The sequence below is a fragment of the Achroia grisella genome, unplaced genomic scaffold (assembly GCF_030625045.1).
Source record: "Achroia grisella isolate CSIRO2021 unplaced genomic scaffold, CSIRO_AGI_Agris_v1 utg149, whole genome shotgun sequence".
In the NCBI taxonomy this organism is placed as follows: Eukaryota; Metazoa; Arthropoda; class Insecta; order Lepidoptera; family Pyralidae; genus Achroia; species Achroia grisella.
Genome location: NW_026712644.1, coordinates 1,488,551 through 1,509,845, shown reverse-complemented (window position 1 = coordinate 1,509,845; position 21,295 = coordinate 1,488,551). Strand labels below are relative to the sequence as shown.

General features: G+C 33.5%; 1 protein-coding gene across 1 annotated transcript; it reads left to right on the top strand.

Annotated features, from left to right (window-relative positions):
• The first annotated feature begins 4,309 nt into the window (after positions 1–4,309).
• Positions 4,310–7,627, top strand: LOC131840799 (coagulation factor X-like). Its single transcript, XM_059188996.1, has 5 exons — positions 4,310–4,334; positions 4,843–4,958; positions 5,443–5,607; positions 6,660–6,777; positions 7,437–7,627. Exons 1-5 carry the CDS (start codon positions 4,310–4,312, stop codon positions 7,625–7,627), a joined length of 615 nt encoding a protein of 204 aa, XP_059044979.1.
• Positions 7,628–21,295: the final 13,668 nt, after the last annotated feature.

Sequence of the window (21,295 nt, the reverse complement as noted above, 5' to 3'; positions counted from 1 at the left end):
TGCTTCCATTTAACCGTATTCAGAACTGAGCAGCCAGAATTTTTGGTAATCAACGTCTTTGTGACAGACTCGAGCCATTGAAAAGAGATTATTCCTTTTTAAAAGGCCGACAACGTACTTGCAATTCCCCTGGTGTTGCGGGTGCTCATGGGCGGCGGTAATCACTTACCATCAGGTGAGCCGCATGCTCGTTGTGTTATAAAAAAAACCGAACTGACGGTAGATTTGATATCATAAGAGTCTATAATAGACCTACATGAATAAAGATATTTTTAATTATGATATTTTTTAATGGACAACTTTGCATTTACCTGACGAGTTACCTTAACTGTTAAGGAGGTCTTTTAATAATCCCATTTAACTGTTAAGTCTTTAAGATCGTTTTTAAAGTATGATAATATATAGTTGAAACTAATTAAATTGGTTCTTACCCTATTCAGGTTCTGTAAATAAGAGTTTTGACAACTCCAAAATGAATTAACTTCTTGTCGTTTGGAACTTCAGTAACAAATAACAAAGTTAGAGCTTTGTTCGAGGGAAATTTATAAGTTTGTAGTAATTAACGGGTGTAATTGGCCTAAATAACATCGTGAGTTTATGGTCAAAGTCATTGCGAACTGATGCTTCCTAACCACTGAGGTAATCGCCGACCTGTTGGTGTTACTATTTTGTTTTATGACTAAAGTTTTTTTTAACGATGATAATAGAATGGTGAAGTTTACGCTGGTACCAGCGGAGGATGATAAGATGAACATGAGGTCAGATTAGTTAGCCCAACGTGACAGATTCACGAAGAATTTATCATGGTTTCCAGAGGGAACCGTGTAGAGATCAACCTGATTGTATAATAATAATCTCAGGACAATTCACATAGCGCCATCTAGACCCAAGTTAAGCTAGTTAAAGCTTGTGTTATGGGTGTTAGATAACTGACAAATACATAGATATATATTGTTTTTAGTAAATACATAGAAAACACCCAGACTGATACAAACAATCATACTTATGAATAGAAAAGTCTGCACCGTGCGAGGAATCGAACGTGCGACAATCGGATCTAAACCGCTAGACCACCGAGATTGTTATTATTATTATTAACAGTTTTTCTTATATATTTATTACTAACTATTCACGCGATTTCGTTCGCGTGGAATTTAACTTTATTTTTCTAAAATAAAAGTAGCCTAAGTTACTCCTTATTACATCAGCTACCTGCCAAAAATAAAATCGGTCCAGCCATTTCAGAGATTAGCCGGAACAAACAGACATACAGACAAAAATAGTAAAAAAAGTTATTTTGGTGTATGTACAGTATTCACATTCATATGCATGTAGTAGAAAACGGTTATTTCAATATTACAAACAGACGCTCCAATTTTATTTATATGTGTAGATATACAGACAGTAATGGGTAATATTTTTATTACATGCATGTATAGATGTAAAATATGATTTATGTATAACATACAAGTATATGAAACCTTCCGCTGGAGAGTGACAGTAATAAATGAAGCCCAACTAAATCTGATTACACAGCGGGAAAGAAATTCTACAGATTGTAACGTAATTTTACGTTATATGCGTTTCTCTTAAGGTATAAATGTAGGTATAATATTAATATTATATATATAATCTGTATCTTATCATCACATACATTTCTGGTTTTCTACATTTACTAATTATTCAGTATTCATTCCATCGTGTCCCCACGCAAGGTTTCTGAATAGAGATTCCTCACCCAAGTGCGATAGAAATCTTCTTCAATACTAATAGATTTTTTACCGTAACCTAGCTGTCCCGTCAAACGTTGTTTTGCCTTAAAATAAAAAAAAAATTGAGGGTTGGACTACCCCTAACATTTAGGGGGATGAAAAATAGATGTTGGCCGATTCTCAGACCTACTCAATACGCTTACAAAATTTCATGAGAATCGGTCAAGCCGTTTCGGAGGAGTATGGGAACGAAAACTGTGACACGAGAATTTTATATATAAGATAAATACGTTCCGCTCTACTCAGCTTACTCTGTTAGAGTAAGTCATTACATAGTATAAGACAAAGTCGCTGTCGCTGTCTGTCCCTATGTATGCTTAAATCTTTAAAACTACGCAATGGATTTTGAAGCTGTTTTTTTAATAGATAGAGTGATTCAAGAGGAAGGTTTATATATATAATACATGTACACCCGGACGAAGCCGGGCGAGTAGCTAGTTAATATTATAAATGCGAAGTTTGTAAGTCCATACTTACAAACTCTCGGATGTTTGGTGCTCTTTAACGCAAAAACAACTAAACGGAATTTGATTGAAACTTCACAGTAATATAGCTTGTGGATTAGAATAATACAGAGGCTATATTTTATACTAACTTTTGCTCGCGGCTTCGCTCGCGTTAATTTATCCCCTTAGGGGTGGTTAATTTATTTATCAAAATCCTTTCATAGGAGATGTCTACGTCATAGTAGCTTTATGCATGCAAAGTCTCAGCCCGATCGGTTTAAAATTGACAAGGTTTCATATAAACTTTCATCCCCTATTTATCCCCTTACCCTTGGGGGTAGAATTAATCACAATCCTTTCTTAGCGGATGCCTACGTCATAACATCTACCTGCATGCCAAATTTCAGCCCGATTCGTCCAGTGATTTGGGCTGTGCGTTGATAGATCACTATGTCAGTCACCTTTGAGTTATATATGTATATTTAAGAAGATTGATTGTTAATGCGGGTGACGGGCACAGCTAGTATATTATAAAATACATAAGGGTTGGTGATAGAAAGGTGAAAAGTTAGGGTTGTATGTATTTTTTAATGCCACATTATAAAAAAATAAAAATTATGTCCAAAAATTAAAAAATAATGTTAGCTGTGGACAGCCCTTATTACTAAGGGGGAAAGGTGTATGTTAGTAGTGTGGACTCGACCCCATTACTAGCAATGTACCATGTCAGGTTGACCTCCACGCGGTTCCTCCCGGAAACCATCATGATAAATTCCTGGTGAATTTGTCACGAAGGGCTAACTGACCTGACCTCATGTTCAGCTTATTATTTATTTATTTAATTCAGGCTACATGGCCCATATTATAAATACCTTATAGACTAACATTCATAAGTAATAATAATAATAAAATATGTAAATAAAATTGTCTCTATGGTCACGGCACTGACGACGGCAATCTGCCACGGTAGCGCCGATACAGTACAGTACAGTACTGGCCTTCGGCCAGTAGTCCTCCTTCATATATATCTATCCTCCTCCCTTACTACTAAGGGATATGAAAAATAACCGGAAAATGTTTACAGTCTGACCAAATTTCTAGGTTTTTCTTAAATGCCCATAATTTTCAAACTGCATGGGATAGATTTATTTTATGTTTTTTCTCATGATGGTTTCTCAATCCTCTCACCCCTTTTCGGCTTGACGTTGTGTTCTGGGACACCCTTTATATTTCATAATGTATATTTTCATGTATTATTTATATATTAGTTGTGTTATCATTTGCAAAACCTACTCTTTTCTCATATCTTCACCGTATACCTAAAGGTTGTCTCTCAGACATTGTTTAGTGATCGCCTTTTGCATTCATTATTATATTTATATATTTTTATATTAATTAATATGTATATATATCTGGTGCAATAAAGTGTATAAATAACTAAAATAATTTATATTTCTATTTCTATTTCTATCACTATCTCTATCTCTATCTCTATCTCTATCTCTATCTCTATCTCTATCTCTATCTCTATTTATATTATATATGAGTTTCCAATCGAATAAAATAAAGGTAAAACAGTTCGCTACTTTTCAGAGGTAAGTTCTGTAAAATCAATAGAAATCGTTGCAGACGTCTGCAAATAGGACGAAGCGGTTTTCTGAAACGGTCTAAAAAGAATATATCTATTTACTAAGGCAGTGGTTCTCAAACTTCTCTGTAGACGGTCCTCTTTCGTATTTGAATGTAGCTATAAACAAGCACAAAGTATTTTTATTTTTATAGAAATAACTAGCCGTGCCCGCGGATTCTCACGCATGAAATTTATAGTCTATGTGTTATTCTGATGTATAAGCTATGTTATTGTAAAATTTAATCAAAATCCGTTCAGTAGTTTATGCGTGAAAGAGTAACAAACATCCATCCATACTCACAAACTTTCGCGTTTTTAATATTAATAAGAATATAATATTAATAATGCACATGCATTATTAATATGTAAAATGGTAAATTAGATGAAGCTACTGGATTGTTTTGATATCTATGCATGTAAACTGCTGAAATCATTAAAATCTTGGCAATTAGTTAGTCAGAATGATTTGTATAATTGTGAAAGTTCGTTTGTTTGTTTGTAAGCTTTTACACATTAACCACCGAATTTTTGTTTATAAAATTTTCTATCTATGGTAGGTAAATGATTTATATATGTGTTTGGATTTCTTTTTATCGCATTAAATGAATACATTTCCGTCACGTGGATGATTTTAAGTGTAAAAGTTTTACAACTAATTCTCACTGAAATATTCTTTATAGATTAATATTTAATAAAAATATTATTTTGCTCCTGGTTACTAGTCATTTGTTTATTTAAAAATTATTGATTAAAATGTAAAGTATAATATAAATATAAAATATGAATTAAGTGAAAGGGATTACTGTATAATTCAGAAAGTTTACATATAATTTATGCCTTGCCATTGAATATTAAATTATACAGTAAACTCCTCATAAACGGGGCCCAGCTGGGCCCCAACTAAACGCACTTTGAGTATCACTGTACCTACATACTATTACTTTATCCGTGCTGCAGTGAGCTAATACAGAAATTAAAATCCTTCCATTCGCAGCTGGCAGATGTGTAACTACCAATCCTACCAAAACTACCATCGACCCGGAAGATTTGATCGTTATACTTGGTAAGAAGTCCTTGCACTCTGTGAGCGGAAACGAAAAAGTTTATAAGGTTAGTAGACAAGACACACACCAATACAAACAATCATGTATAACAAATATTGGTATCATGCAAGGAATCGAACCCACGAACATCGGAAGCAAGGCGGTATGCTAAACATCTAGACCACCGACATCCAATGATAACATAACGACCTCGGTGGTCTAGCGGTTTGGAACACCGCTTTACTTCCGCCGGTCGCGGGTTCGTTCCTCTCACGATGCAAACATTTGTATTCATGAGTATGATTGTTTGTATCGATCTGGGTGTTTTCTATGTATATTATGTATGTATTTTAAAAAATCTATCTGTGTATTCTATATCAGTTGTCTAGTACCATAACACAATCTCTGCTTACCGTGTGACTAAATGACGCCGTGTTAATTGCTCTGAGATATTATTATTATTTTAATACATTTATTTATTTTTATTCATGAGCAGTCTACTAAATTTTTGACTATTCCATTTACGAATAACCCTAAATGTATTTTTTCAGATAAAATCAATAATTCTACATGAAAATTATATAATAAAAGATGGCGTCGTTGAGAATGATTTAGCTATACTTGTGTTGAGGGAGCCGGCTGATTTTAACAAGGACGTAGGCGCCGCTTGTATGTTTGGTGAACAAGACATCATTATTGATTATCAGCAAACGGGGGTTAGTAATTTATATTACTTTTTACTAATATCACAGATAATATAATATTGGAAAGAAAGAAGAAAGAAAAAAACTTTTATTGTCAAACGTAATTAACAAACATTATTATTAACTTAACTAACGAAAAGGTTAGCGACATCGCAGAAGACCGAAGAGCTGGCAGCTACCTCGGACAAAGAATTAGTCTAGCCATTCAAAGAGGGAACGCTGCCAGTATCTTCGGAACGTTACCTAAAGGGACCCCTTTTAATAATATATTTTAGTCATCATATTATATATTTTTTTTAAGCTTTTTAATTTTAGGTTCTTAGTTGTACAATTAGGTTATGTAAATACTAGTAATAAATAGAGAGATTATTAACTTATATATAAACAACATACATACTAATATCACAGATAACATAATATGCTAATATTATAAAAGCGAATTTGCGGCTTGTTGCTTGCGGCTCACCTGATGGTATAACCGCAGACCAACCGCAAAACCAAATAAATTGCATGCTTTGCCGGCCTTTTAAAAAGGTCTTTTCTTGGAGGTTTCAATATCGTATCGGTTCGGAAATACCATTGCTGGAAGGTGATTCCACAATGTTAATAAATGGCTATAATATGTAGTATTAATAATTGTATTATATTAAATAACAGTTGTGCCCGTGGTTTCATCAGCATGAAATTGTAAGTTTCATCAAAATTCGTTCAGTAATTTTTGCGTGAATGACTTTACGTTCCATTCATGTGTACTGACAAACTTTCAAGTTTACAATAATTTACAATAATAATAAGATTTACAAATGAAGCATTAAAATCATTATTATCATCCATCTGGTCAGTTTTAGTCAGTCTAATCATGAAATATGGTATATAGAATATATTTGTTTCTAAAAATAAATATAAATTACACTAATCAACATTTCCATCCACTTTACACAATGGTCACTTAGCGCCTGCCGTATTGGTCATAGCGAAGATACGCACTACAATTTCTCTCTGCTAGTGAAATGTTGCTACGCCCTTTTCATTAGGCGCTAACAAAAGAAATATTTTTATTCCAGACTACTGCATGGAGCCTTTCTGGGGACTTAACGCCAATATATTTTGATAAAGAGAAAAGTAGAGCTTGTAACCAGGAGAATAAAGTGGAAAATACGTTTTGCGCTACTTACGGCGATGGTAAGATGTAAAATAAAATACATAGTTTCTTTTTGTTTACTACTGTCCGATTGTGGCTGAGATAAATAACAGGTGCTTTCCTTGAGAGTTTCTGTTATTTCTAAAGATAATGTAAGTAACTGTGTAGTATGTATAAGTCTAGTGACGTGGGTAAATTAACAGGCAACGAAATGAGAATGTATTGTAGGAATTTTATTTAATTTATGGTTATTTGTCTTTAACTAAAATAGGGCATTATATCAAGTTTGTTCGTTCTACTCTTTATATATATATAAAAGTAGGTGTAACCTATTGTCCGTGTGCAATACAGCATATATTACTTGCTTAGATTAAGCTGTAGCTGTTAGCTTAACTTAGCTAAGTTCTTAAATCGGTTAAATATTTTTTTAATTTATCCACAAACAAACAAATGAACGAACATACAAAATAAAGTCGTTTCTCTTTATGTTTATAACAAACGAGATTACATTAAGCGATAAGGCCCCTTTTTAGCATATTTATAAACACTTCATTTTTTTTTAAATAGTTTACTGTGCACATAGTTTTATATTGTTATTATTATTAAAAAAAATGGTTAAGAGTAAATAATAAAAATTGAAATACTTTTTATTAATTTTTAATCAAAAATTGTACCTACTTAATTATAATTTTTTTTGCAGATGTAGCATTATGTCCCAGTTACGGAGGTCTGCACGCGACAAAACACACGGACAACAAATGGTACCTGCACGGTATTCGAACTGGGGACCCGACGGCGAGAAGGATATGCGTGGAGAGAGACATAAAGTACACCGCTCTGATAAATTTCATTGATTGGATAGTGGAAAACATTCAGAATAATAAAAACTAATTTATAAGAAGAATTGTGGTTTTTTTAGCATTAATGTACTAATTTGTGTAAAGATGATAATAATATTTTATACTCCCATCTTTTACAACATTATCTATACATATAAATAAAATTGGAGTGTCTGTTTGTAATATTGAAATAGCCGTTTTTTACTACATGCATATGAAAATAAATATGGTAAATACACCAAAATATCATATTTTACTATTTTCGTCTGTCTGTCTGTCTGTTTCTTCCGGCTAATCTCTGAAATGGCTGGACCGATTTTGACGGGACTTTCAGTCAGCTACTTGCCAATAGGCAAGTAGCCTGCGACGGCCTGAGCAGAGGCAAAAAAATCTGCTTGAAATTGGTCAGACAGGGGTACCCAAGCAAACGACGGTTGGCTACCTCTGTCTCACAGCAGACGATTATTTAGAAAGTCGAACAAAAATATAAGAAATAAAGAAAATCGGATTGAGCAATCCATTTTATTAACATTACGAGATATGAAGGCCCGTTATGAATTTTGAATCTATTAATTACAGTGTGAATTAGGAATTTATTTGAATTGTAAATTGTAAATTAGTGTAATGAATTATTTATTCCACGGACGAGATATGGATGGTCTACAATTAGGTATTACGATAGAAGTTTTCATTTTATTATTTACTAGCTGTTACCGCGACATCGTTCGCGTGATTTTTCTGAATTAAAAGTTACTCCTTATTACATCAGCTACTTGCCAAAAAAAAGTCTTGTCAAAATCTGTCCAGCCATTACAGAATTAGCCGGAAGAAACAGACTGACTGACAGACAGACAAAAATTGTAAAAAATGTTATTTTGGTGTATGTACCGTATTTATATTCATACTAGCTTTTGCTCGCGGCTTCGCTCGCTTTAATTTATCCCTTTAGGGGTGGAATTTATTAAAATCCTTTCTTAGGGATTGCTACGTCATAGTAGCTTAATGCAAGCAAAGTCTCAGCCCGATCGGTTTAAAATTGACGAAGTTTCATACAAACTTTCATCCCCTTGGGGGTAGAATTAATCAAAATCCTTTCTTAGCGGATGCCTACGTTATAACATCTACCTGCATGCCAAATTTCAGCCCGATCCGTCCAGTGGTTTGGGCTGTGCGTTGATAGATCACTATATCAGTCACCTATGAGTTATATCAATATATTTAGATGCATGTAGTAAAAAACTATTATTTAAATATTACAAACAGACACTCCAATTTTATTTATATGTATAGATTTAGCATGGTAACATAAAGTCTATATTTTTATCATTTAATATAATAATCATTTAAAAAGCTGTACTCGTCCGCGTGGAATTTAATTTAATTTTTGTATATATATTCATATGCATGTAGTAAAAAACGGTTATGTCAATATTGCAAACAGACACACCAACTTTATTTATATGTATAGATTTAGAATGGTAACATAATGGCTATATTTTTATTATTTGATCTGAAGCATCCCTTATCAAGAGCAGGCATTAAATGAACGATGATTATATATCTCATCTCAGGTACAGCATTACTTGACGGGTCTTACTAATTATATCGGATCTAACAGCTAACATTGATTAGTGAAGAAATATCAAAGGAAATTTGTTATCTATGCCTACGTGTTACTAGGATTGCCACTATTTAGTTTAGCGAATTTTATTATTACCTGTACTCGCGAATTCGTCCGCGTGGAATTTAATTTTATTTTTCTAACATAAAATAAGATTTCTAAAATACAAGTAATAAGTTACTCCTTATTACATCAGCTACTGCCAAAATGAGTCCCGTCAAAATCGGTCCAGCCATTTCAGAGATTAGTATATTCATATGCATGTAGTAAAAAAACGGTTATTTCAATATAACAAACAGACACTCTAATTTTATTTATACGTAGATATAGATTGTGCATATACCAAGATTGCAAGATTGTAATTGTAAGTATTTTCTTTATGTTATTTTTATATTTGGTATTAGCTGTACCCGAGATTTCGTCAGCGTGGAATTTACTTTATTTTTCTAAAATATTAGTAGCCTAAGTTACTCCTTTTTACATCAGCTACCTGCCAAAAAAAGTCCCGTCAAAATCGGTCCAGCCATTTCAGAGATAAAAATTGTAAAAAATGTTATTTTGGTGTATGTACCGTATTTATATGTATATGCATTTAGTAAAAAATGGGTATATCAATATTACAGACAGACACTCCAATTTTATTTATATGTATAGATTGTTAGAAACATATACAATATTTTGATATGGGAATTAGCTAGACAGAGAGAGAGCTCTGTCTAGCTGTTCCCATATCATTTGGGGTCGGCTCTCCTTGTCTTTCTTCGGCAGGTACATTTATGGTAGGTCGTCGAGTTGGTTGCTTCCGTTTTCTTCACGTCGTTTTTGACAACGGACTGGCAAGTGAATAGGGGTCTCTCTCGACTCTTTGGGCCTGTATTAAGTTTCAGGGTGTACAGATAAGATAATATTGTATATTGTGCATATACCAAGATTGCAATATTGTAATTGTAAGTATTGTAATTATGTTATTTTTACATTTACATATGAATTTATGTAATAGTTACAATACTTTCTATGAGAGGAACTATAAATAGTTTTTTCATGTTTTTTTCAAGATTCAAATTCGGTTCCGTTTTTTGTTTGCCACAAATTTAGATTTTACAATTGAGATTCATACAAAAAGATATGTCTTATATCCGTGTCTGATTGATTCCCCGTCCAATTTAAACGGGGATCGAAGTAACGACGGCCTGAGCCGAGGTTCGAACCCCTAGCGGTGCCCTCAGACTAAAGTCGTATCCTTCAGGCAGGACTTGACCTTTAGCTTTTCCATAAGTCCTTCCGCGGGTTTGGGGTCTCATCTGCTCTCACCCCGTATCGTCCGATGAAGCTGTAAAGGCCAGCTGCGGCCAACAGCATTAGAGTAGTCAGAAAAAAAGGTCATATAAGATTTTATATAAAAAAAAATGTCCGCAAATATTTGTGGCAACCCTAGCATGTTGGTTATTGTATGTGGCCCTTTTTGATATGGATTAGAGACGTATTATTTATGGCCGTAATATTATTAGGGTCTTAGGATCTTCGTAGTATATTATTCTTTTGGGTTCTGTACTTCAAAAGGTAATGTTAGATCCTTTTCATCCTACTATAGGGGTAGGAGGAATTGAATTTACCAAGAATTAGAAATGCTGATGATTTTTTTATGTAATTTGAGCTGCAGACACGTTGATGATCAATGGGATGGGATGTGGTAACTGTCGTTAATATAATAATAACTGCAGGACAATTCACACAGCGCCATCTAGTCCCACGCTAAGTAGAGCATATGTTGTGGTTACTAGACAACAAATATATATAGATACATATATATTTTTTGTAAAAACATTATTTTACATAGAATACTCAGAACGATTATATATATAAACAGACAGACAAACAATTATACACAATTATACAAATGTTTGTACAGTCCCGATCATTGGAATCGTAAAGCTATTCCAACCTCTAGACCACCGAGACCGTCATAAGCAGCATCATGGAGGAATAATTTTTTTTTTTAATTAAAATAACTAATAAGATATTTACATATATACACTGGCAAATTTGTATCGACTTTCTTTCATAATAAGGTTTTACCAATAAGTTACCGATTAGGGATGTGAAAAAATTATCGATTATACATATTCTCAACTTTAATATTCGAAAAAGTCGATTAATTATTAATCGGCTTTTTGTCTTCCTCCATTTCTAAAAAAATCAAGTTATGAATTGAAAAGAATTAAGAGCATTCATACATAAAGAGGCTCTTAAAATAGAGTTGTGAAAAAGGTATCGATTATGGAAAAAAATAGTTTTATGTTAAAAATAATCGGTTTCTAAATACAACGTCACATCACTACTACGGATTATATGAACGGTTAGGTATTTTTGTTGCCGACTGTATCCACTTAAGGAAGAAAATCGATTTGTATGCAAATACCAAGGATAAACTACTTAGGTGTCGCCTCAGTCACACTGATAATGCGTGCTGCATAATAAATACTACACTTGTACTTCAAGTGGACTTCATTATTTCTTATTTATTGGATGTCCTTTCATCATCATCATCATCACAGCCCGGAAGACGTCCACTGCTGGACATAGGCCTCCCCAAAGATCTCCGCGACGATCGGTCCTGCGCTCGCATGTCCTTTATTATTCTTTAATAGTATTCAGCCAAACTTCTATCAAGATATAACTCCATGAGATTCTATGAATATTTATTATATGTCGTTTATTAAATATTTTATTTATATGTAATCCATAAATATGTATATATATATATATATATATATATATATATATATATATATATATTTTTCTGTATCTATTTGTATATATATTATATATTATTGTTATATAGCTTAAAGCCTTCCTCAAAGTATGTGTTACGGGTTACACATAGAAAATACCCAGACCGATACAAATCATACTCATAAATAAATGACTGTGCCGTACGAGGAATGGAACTTATTTTCGGAAGTAATGCGGTTGTTAACCACTAAACTAATTATACAACTGCGACCAAATTGGTTTCCGCTCAGCTTTGTGTCTGGACTGTAATGCCCAAATGCTGATTTTCAGTGGAACCTTGTAGAAATTAATTTAAAATATATAAATTGTATACCTACTGTTGCCTGCGTGAACGTGCGCTGTTGGTAATTCTGATGAGTTGTTAGTGTATGCTATGATAATATATGGAAATGAAAATACATACATAAAACAATACAGTACGGACAGTTATACAGTGGAAATTTGATTTCCTATTAGAAATTAATTTTAAAATTCCTAATAGAAAACAACCCAGGTCTTGTGCTGAAAAACAGCGTTGCAGCGCTCCAGCCGCTGCAGCATTATGCTGAGCACGGACTTATTCAGCAGATACTTCGACAGGCATACACATGCACACACACACGGTAATTTGTGTACTGTTTTTTTTTTTTGTAATTGTCGTTTCTATTTTTTTTGTTTTTTTTTGTTTGTTTAATGTGTGTTTTAGTTTTTTCTTCTACTGAATACATATCATTTCATTTTAAATTTCTTAAGTTTTTGTTTAAATGTAAATACAGATCATATAAGTACACGATATCTAAATGTATCGATATTGCCTACATCTCTATCCAGACGGATCTAGATATCTTATTTCCTGTCTAATATCTAAATTATGTATGGAAGATATATTTGATAGAGGCTTATATATTTTCTAATATGATATGTGTAAGAAAACCTATACGAGGTAAAAAAGGAAAGTAATCTGGTAAATTATACCTAAGGTAAAGCTGTCTGTGATATATTCTTTTGCCACACTAGTTGTATAAAAAATAGCAGTAGATAATAATCAAATGAAATAAAAATATCTTTATTCATGTAGGTCTATTTCAGACATGATAAGACAAATTTACCGTCAACTCGGAATGATTTCGAGATGAGAAGAACTTACAAGAAACTCAGCTCTTATTATTTTCAAACGAACTTGTACATGATTGCAAAAAATATTAATTCTCATAGCTATAAAAAACATATAAAAAGATTTTACATTAAATATGTATCTTTATCTTATATATAAAATTCTCGTGTCACAGATTCTCATGAAATTTTGTGAGCGTATTGAGTAGGTCTGAGAATCGACCAACATCTATTTTTCGTCCCCCTAAATGTTAGGGGTAGTCCACCCCTAAATTTTATTTTTAGGTAAAATAACGTTTGCCGGGACAGCTAGTATAGTATAAAATGAAGTCGCTTTTCGCTTGGATCTTTTAAACTACGCAACAGATTTTAATGCAGTTTTCAGCAATAGGTAGAGTGACTTAAGAAGAAGGTTTATATATATAATTCATGCGGATTACAGTACAGAAAAAATTAGAGCATACATGCGCAGAAAATATGAAAATTTAAAAGATTTGTAATGCTCCCGTGCGAAGTCGGGGTGGGAAGCTAGGTTGGAATAAATAAAAACATATTCTAACCACAGTTAAGATATTTTTTTTCACCAATGATAAGCTGTTATCCGGGACTTACTGTTTTTTTTAGATTAAGGATAATGTACGTACATCCTCATGACACAATCTGTCTACACGTCAAATTTCATAGCGATCTGTTCAGCCGTTTAGTTGTTAAAAGGTAACAGACAGACAGATATACTAGATATATGTAAATGACGCAGTGGAGTAACTTGAAGCAGTCATGCTCGCTATAAAGTTCAAACTTGTGGCGACGTGGTGGGCCGGGTCGATGTGTTCCCTTTAATATGGTTCAGTGCAATGATGGCTGACTCTTCCGTCATACTCGTAAACGGGCGCTGCTTGTGACTGGCCTGTTCGGGTTACGAACACTGATTAGACTATTTGCTTTTGCAATAGCAAGTGTTCTTGGTCACTCTACTTTACCAAATTTGAACTTAAAAATTAATCTGTAGTATAGTAAACATGTACAACCATATTTGAAAATAATACGAGCTGAGGTTCCTGTCAGTTCTTCTCATCTCGAAATCATTCCGAACTGTCGGTAGATTTGATATATCATAAGAGTCAGTAATAGACCTACATGAATAAAGATATTTTAAATTTTTATATCAATTGATAATTATGGGACACAGTCACCTAGATACATCAAAATAATAATTGCATTTAATAATGTCTAGTAAGACAAATTCAATATTGTCTACTAAGCACTGCTGTGTCTAAACTGTGTCACCCCACCCCCTTACATTTTCCTATTGTTATTTAGTATATAAGATCATTATTTCTATGTACACATTGTCAGTTTATCATCATCTGTAATATACATCGTCTCGACCAACAACATCGTATTAATTACCCGCAACAATAATCATAGAGACGAAGTCGCGGCAAGAAGTCAATATGAAATAAATATAAAAAAAATATCTATATCCTAAATAGAGAAAAATGTATCGAAGAAATTGTAACAATCTGTTTTATCTGTAGATATTGGGAAAGTGGATAATGTATCCGATAACCAATATCCTAAACAAGATCATGAGATAAATGGAAGAGCAGATCGAGTTAAGGTCAGTTAGGGAAGGTAAAGTTGATGCGATAAATATGGGGATGTTTTGAGGAAGGAATTAAGTATAATTGTTGCCTTATAGACTTATAGTTTACTAGCTTTTACCCGAGGCTTCGCTCGCGTTAATTTATCCCCTTAGGGGTGGAATTTATCAAAATCCTTTCTTGGGGGATGCCTACGTCATAGTAGCTTTATGCATGCAAAGTCTCAGCCCGACCGGTTTTAAACTTGACCAAGTTTCATACAAAATTTTCATCCCCTTGAGGGTAGAATTAATCACAATCCTTTCTTAGCGGATGCCTACGTCAAACATCTTCATGCCCGATCCATCCAGTGGTTTGGGCTGTGCGTTGATAGATCGCTATGTCAGTCACCTTTGAGTTATATATATTTAGATTATATATAGGTGATGGTTTTAATAGGGTTTTTTATTTTTTTTTATAGCACAGGGGACAAACGAGCGGCTCACCTGATGGTAAGTAATTACCGCCGCCCATGAGCACCCGCAACACCAGGGGAATTGCAAGTATGTTGTCGGCCTTTTAAAAAGGAGTAAGCTCTCTTCTTGAAGATTTTAATATCGTATCGGTTCGTAAATACCATTGCTGGAAGGTGATTCCACAATGTGGTTGTGCGTGGCAAAAAGGTTCTAGAAAATCGCACTGTGGAGGACCGCCATTCATTCAGAGGATCATGGTATTTTAGTTTTAGCTTAAGGAAATAGCATTCTCTACCAGTCAAACAAAGGAATGTGCATAGATACGTGAATACGACTAATATCTAGACATGTCAAGCCGAGTTTCAAGTAACTGGCCTGCAGCACCGTGTGTATATTTACACGAACCATTTGGAGCCACTTTTGACCCCCTCATAACTTAAAAACTCTTTCACATAAACCTATCAAATTTGGTTCATATATTGAGACTTGCGAGATAAATATGTGTTCCATTACATATACAGTATATTATCCTAAGTTATAAGAAGAAATGATATTATATATTGTTATAAATACATTTCAGGACATACCATTGAACTTGACACCCATTTAGATCTCACCTCTTTTGTCGTAGAAGTCAACAATCAAGGCATATATCATAATATTAAACTCGGCTATCATTTCACATTTATGTTTTTGATGGGATAATTATGTACATGCGCACACGTAATTTGTGTACTGTTTTTTTTGTAATTGTCGCACTGTTTGTTTTTTTTTTTTTTATGTGGGTTAGTTGTTGTTTAGTTTTTTCTTATACTGAATAAATATCATTTCATTTCATTTAATTTCAATTATAATAATAAAAAATATACGTAAATACATACATACATTAATAGAATTGATCTACTTTTTATATAATAAATACGCTAATTACATACACTTATATCTATATATATATATAAATAAAATTGGAGTGTCTGTTTGTAATATTGAAATAACCGTTTTATAGGTACATGCATATGAATATAAATACGGTGCATATACCAAAAGAAACTTTTTTTTATAATTTTTGTCTGTCTGTAAGTCAGTTTGTTTCAGCTAATCTCTGAAATGGTTGGACCGTTTTGACGGGACTTTTATTGGCAGGTAGCTGATCTAATAAAGAGTAACTTAGTCTACTTATATTTTAGAAAAATAAAGTTAAAAACCACGCGGACGAAGTCGCGGGAACAGCTAATTTTTTTATAATTTTAGTTTGTTTGTCTGTTAGTTTGTTCCGGCTAATCTCTGAAATGGCTGGACCGATTTTGACGGGACTTTTATTGGCAGTATCGGAGGTAATAAGGAGTACCTTCGGCTACTTTTATTTTAGAGAAATAAAGTTAAATTCATCGCGTACCAAATCGCAGAACAAATAGTTATATATAAATATATACAAATATACAAAGACTTTCGATCACTAGACGTCTAGTAGTAGACATAAAAGTATCACAGGACACTTCCAGCCTAGATAAATAGTATGTTTAATCAATACTCAACTTAATATTCGCAATGGTCTGCAGATAAATATCTCAGGGCAAAATATGGCGCATGGAGTCACATCTGCATACAAATTGCCATTATAACCACAGGCCATGCTTCATTTATTCCGACTCTATAGTGAAGATGACAATGGCTTAGGTGTTGCAGACGGGCGACTAAAAGTTGCTGGGATTATTTTTAAAATTGTGATAATATACTTAAACCATTTGCAGTGTATTGTTGGGCTTAGGTGTTGTAGATGGGCGACTAAAAGTTGATGTTGAGTATTTTTAAAATTGTGATAATTCATAATATACTTAAACCATTTGCAGTGTATTGTTGGGCTTAGGTGTTGTAGATAGGCGACTAAAAGTTGATGTTGAGTATTTTTAAAATTGTGTTAATTCATAATATACTTAAACCATTTGCAGTGTATTGTTGGGCTTAGGTGTTGTAGATGGGCGACTAAAAGTTGATGTTGAGTATTTTTAAAATTGTGATAATTCGTAATGTACTTAAACCATTTGCAGTGTATTGTTGGGCATAGGTGTTGTAGATGGGCGACTAAAAGTTGATGTTGAGTATTTTTAAAATTGTGATAATTCATAATATACTTAAACCATTTGCAGTGTATTGTTGGGCATAGGTGTTGCAGATAGGCGACTAAAAGTTGATGTTGAGTATTTTTAAAATTGTGATAATTCGTAATGTACTTAAACCATTTGCAGTGTATTGTTGGGCATAGGTGTTGTAGATGGGCGACTAAAAGTTGATGTTGAGTATTTTTAAAATTGTGATAATTCATAATATACTTAAACCATTTGCTGTGCATTGTTGGGCTTAGGTGTTGTAGATGGGCGACTAAAAGTTGATGTTGAGTATTTTTAAAATTGTGATAATTTATAATATACTTAAACTATTTGCAGTGCATTGTTGGGCATAGGTATTGTAGATGGGCGACTAAAAGTTGCTGTTGAGTATTTTTGTTTTTGTTATTGTGGTAGTGATACTTAAATCTTTTGCACTCTATCTAAGACGTTAGGTGTTGTTACTTATAAGTTTACGCAACCACTTTGCTACATCTATACATATAAATAAAATTGGAGTGTCTGTTTGTAATATTGAAATAACCCTTTTTGTACTACATATATGAATATCCATATACGGTACATAATATACATACCAAAATAACATTTTTTACAATTTTTGTCTGTTTGTTCCGACTAATCTCTGAAATGGCTGGACCGATTTTGACGGGACTTTTTTTGGCAGGTAGCTGATATAATAAAGAGTAATTTGATTAAAAATGAACATAACCATTTTGGAAAAATAAAGTTAAATTCCACGCGGACGAAGTCTATAAAAAAAGAACACAGATCATTCGAATTTTAAATTTGACATTCTCAAGTGATTTATGGCGGGAAAATACAAATCCTTTACAATTTGTACTACAAATTATTTTCTTTTTATATTGGCAAATATGGTGGTAAACAAGCATACGGACCCTCCACCAACCCATGGCCATTCCAACCTCTCGGTTATACTGGCCGAATCTGCGGGGACTCTCTTGACCCCTACAAATTATTTCTACTCCTGTCCCCTCTATCGCACTCTCCCCCTTCTGGGGCAACGAAACATAGACGGCTTCGGTGCCGGGCATTCCGTCTTCAGCGGTGTCCTTCCTTCTTGAACGCGTACCGCCAAATTCCTCTCGTACTCGCTCCGCCTCCGGTGCCACTGATGCGCGAACTCCCGCAGCCTCCTAAAATTCTCCTCAGTAGACACCAAGTCCGGGTAGTACACCGAACAAGCATACGGACCGTATGCTTGTTTGCCACCTGAACTGATGGTAAATGGTTTCTGTAGCCTATGGATGCCTAAAACACCAGGGGTGTCACGTGCGCGTTGCCTACCCTCAAGAATAAAAACAGTAGAGAAACAAATAAAATTAATAAAAAAAAACCGATCGGGCTGAGACTTTGCATGCATAAAGCTACTATGACGTAGGCACCCCCTAAGAAAGGATTTTGATAAATTCCTCCCCTAAGGGGATAAATTAACGCGAGCGAAGCCGCGGGTAAAAGCTAGATATTATAAATGCGAAAGTTTGTAAGTATGGATGTTTGGTACTCTTTCACGCAAAAAATACTAAATGGATTTTCATGAAACTTCACAGTAATATAGTTTAGGCATCAGAATAACACAGGCTATGTTTTATATTGATATTTAACGCGGATGAAACCGCAGGCACAGCTAGTGTATTATAGCGATTATTAATATATAATTTGCTTATATAAAAGTGTATCTCGTCTGTATAGGAACTAATATGGTTGTATCGGTCGGTATGTCTGACGTGGAATAGTATTGCGTATGTTTCGGTTTACAGATACTAGTATTACGAGTATCTCGGGCAGACGATACTCTGTGCAATGGAGTACAACACTATATCCTTACTTATGCGAAAGTATCTTTGTCTGTCTGTCTGGATCGATTTAAATGAAATTGCATCACATGGAGCCGAGCAGGAAAAGAGAAATGTGAAAAAATTGTCAGGGGTTGACCAAAATTTTGCTATTTTGTTTAAGTTATGTTATTGACGAATAGATCTCAATATCTTATAATGCTTTTTTATAGATGTTTGAAGTATGAATATCTTATTAATGTTATGAACGTGAAGGTTTGTGAGTATGGAGGATGTTTGTTACTCTTTCACGCAAAAACTACTGAACGGATTTTGATGAAATTTTAAAGAAAGAAAAAAATATTTTTATTCATTGTTTTTCAACAATATTACAATATAAAAAACTTAATTGACCATGTAGATAATTAAAAATAAACATAAAATAATCATTTTCTTACATCCATAAAGGCACTGAAATTGCTCCACTCACGTTTATTGTATGTCCTATGTGAACAGTGTGTTTTACAGTCATATATATCGAATATATTTTGTGCATTAAAGTTATATAAAATATATATATATATATATATATATATATATATATATATATATATTAATCTAGTTTTACAAAATCCATTATATTATTTTAGATATGCACTAGCTGTACCCCGCGGTTTCACTCGCGTGAAATTTATAGCCTATATGTTATTCTGATATATAAGCTACATATGTTACTGTAAAGTTTCATCAAAATCCGTTCAACAGTTTTTGCGTGAGAGTAACAAACATCCATACTTACAAACTTTCGGGTTTTTAACATTATTGAGATTGAATTAAATTTATTGAAAGTATTTGAAATTGAAAATGAAAGTAATTTAAATGTTTATAATAATATTTAATATAATATTATATTTATATTTGTTCAAAGGTATATTTGTTTATAATAATATTAATGTACTGTATTCAGTAACTACCCGTGAAATTTGGCATTATTAGACCAGTCAGTTCAATAATTCGAAACTAGAAATAAAATGGACTTTACATTGAATTAGATGCCCGACTAAATACTAACAAAAGTACTGACGGGTAAAAAAATTGTTTGTCTACACGTCCGTATGGACTGTATGTGGTGAACGTAACACGACGACTCAGTTTTCCTTTACGAATTCATGGTTTGTGCAAAACGAAAACATATCGAGTTTTAAATATCGTACAGCTCCATCTAGCGGCGACTTTGGCGAAACAATTTTATAGGAGGGTTAAAATTTCTTTAATTATTGTATATAAGGGAATCAAATGAGTTATATTTTGTTCGGTGTATGTATTGAACGTGGGATGGGGATGATGGGGGACGCGTACCGCCGTCTCTCGGGCTAATTTGGTTTGTTACTGATGTTTCTATCAGCGGGGAAAGTGTCAGGTTATAAATTAAAAAAAAAAATAGCATGCCTAGATTTTTTATTTCCTTCGGTATAAGCTGGTATAGGAACCACTAGATTATGGGTTGTATATATTAAGTAATATAATATACAACAAAAATATAGATTCCAGGACAATTCACACAGCGCCATCTAGACCCAAGTTAAGCAAGCTAAAGCTTATGTTATGGGTCTATATAACAAATACATTTTTTTTTCGTAAATACATACATAGTATACATAGAAAATACCCAGACCGATACAAACAATCATACTCATGAATACAAATGTTTGTGCCGTACGAGGAATCGAACCCGCGACTATCGGAAGTAAAGCGGTGTGCTAAACCACTAGACCATCGAAGCCGTCAATTGAACATAATTAGAAGAAAAAATATTATTGGTAGATTTTATCAATTTAATATAATCCAAAATTCATAGTTTCAGCCATGTTAGAATTTTTGTCTGTTGGTCAATTGATGATTGTTGCTGTTGTTGATTCTCTGTTTGTCTCTGCGTTTGTGCTTTTTAATCTTGTGCTTAAAGTATTGTGTTTCTATTATAATAATAATAATCTCAGGACAATTCACACAGTGCCATCTAGATCCAAGTTAAGCTAACTAAAGCTTTTGTTATGGGTACTAGATAACTGATACAAATACATAGATAATTGTTTTTTCGTAAATATATGTATACATATTATACATAGAAAATACTCAGACCGATACAAACAATCATACTCATGAATACAAATGTTTGTGCCGTGCGAGGAATCGAACCCGCGACCATCGGTCGTTAAGCGGTGTGCTAGACCGCTAG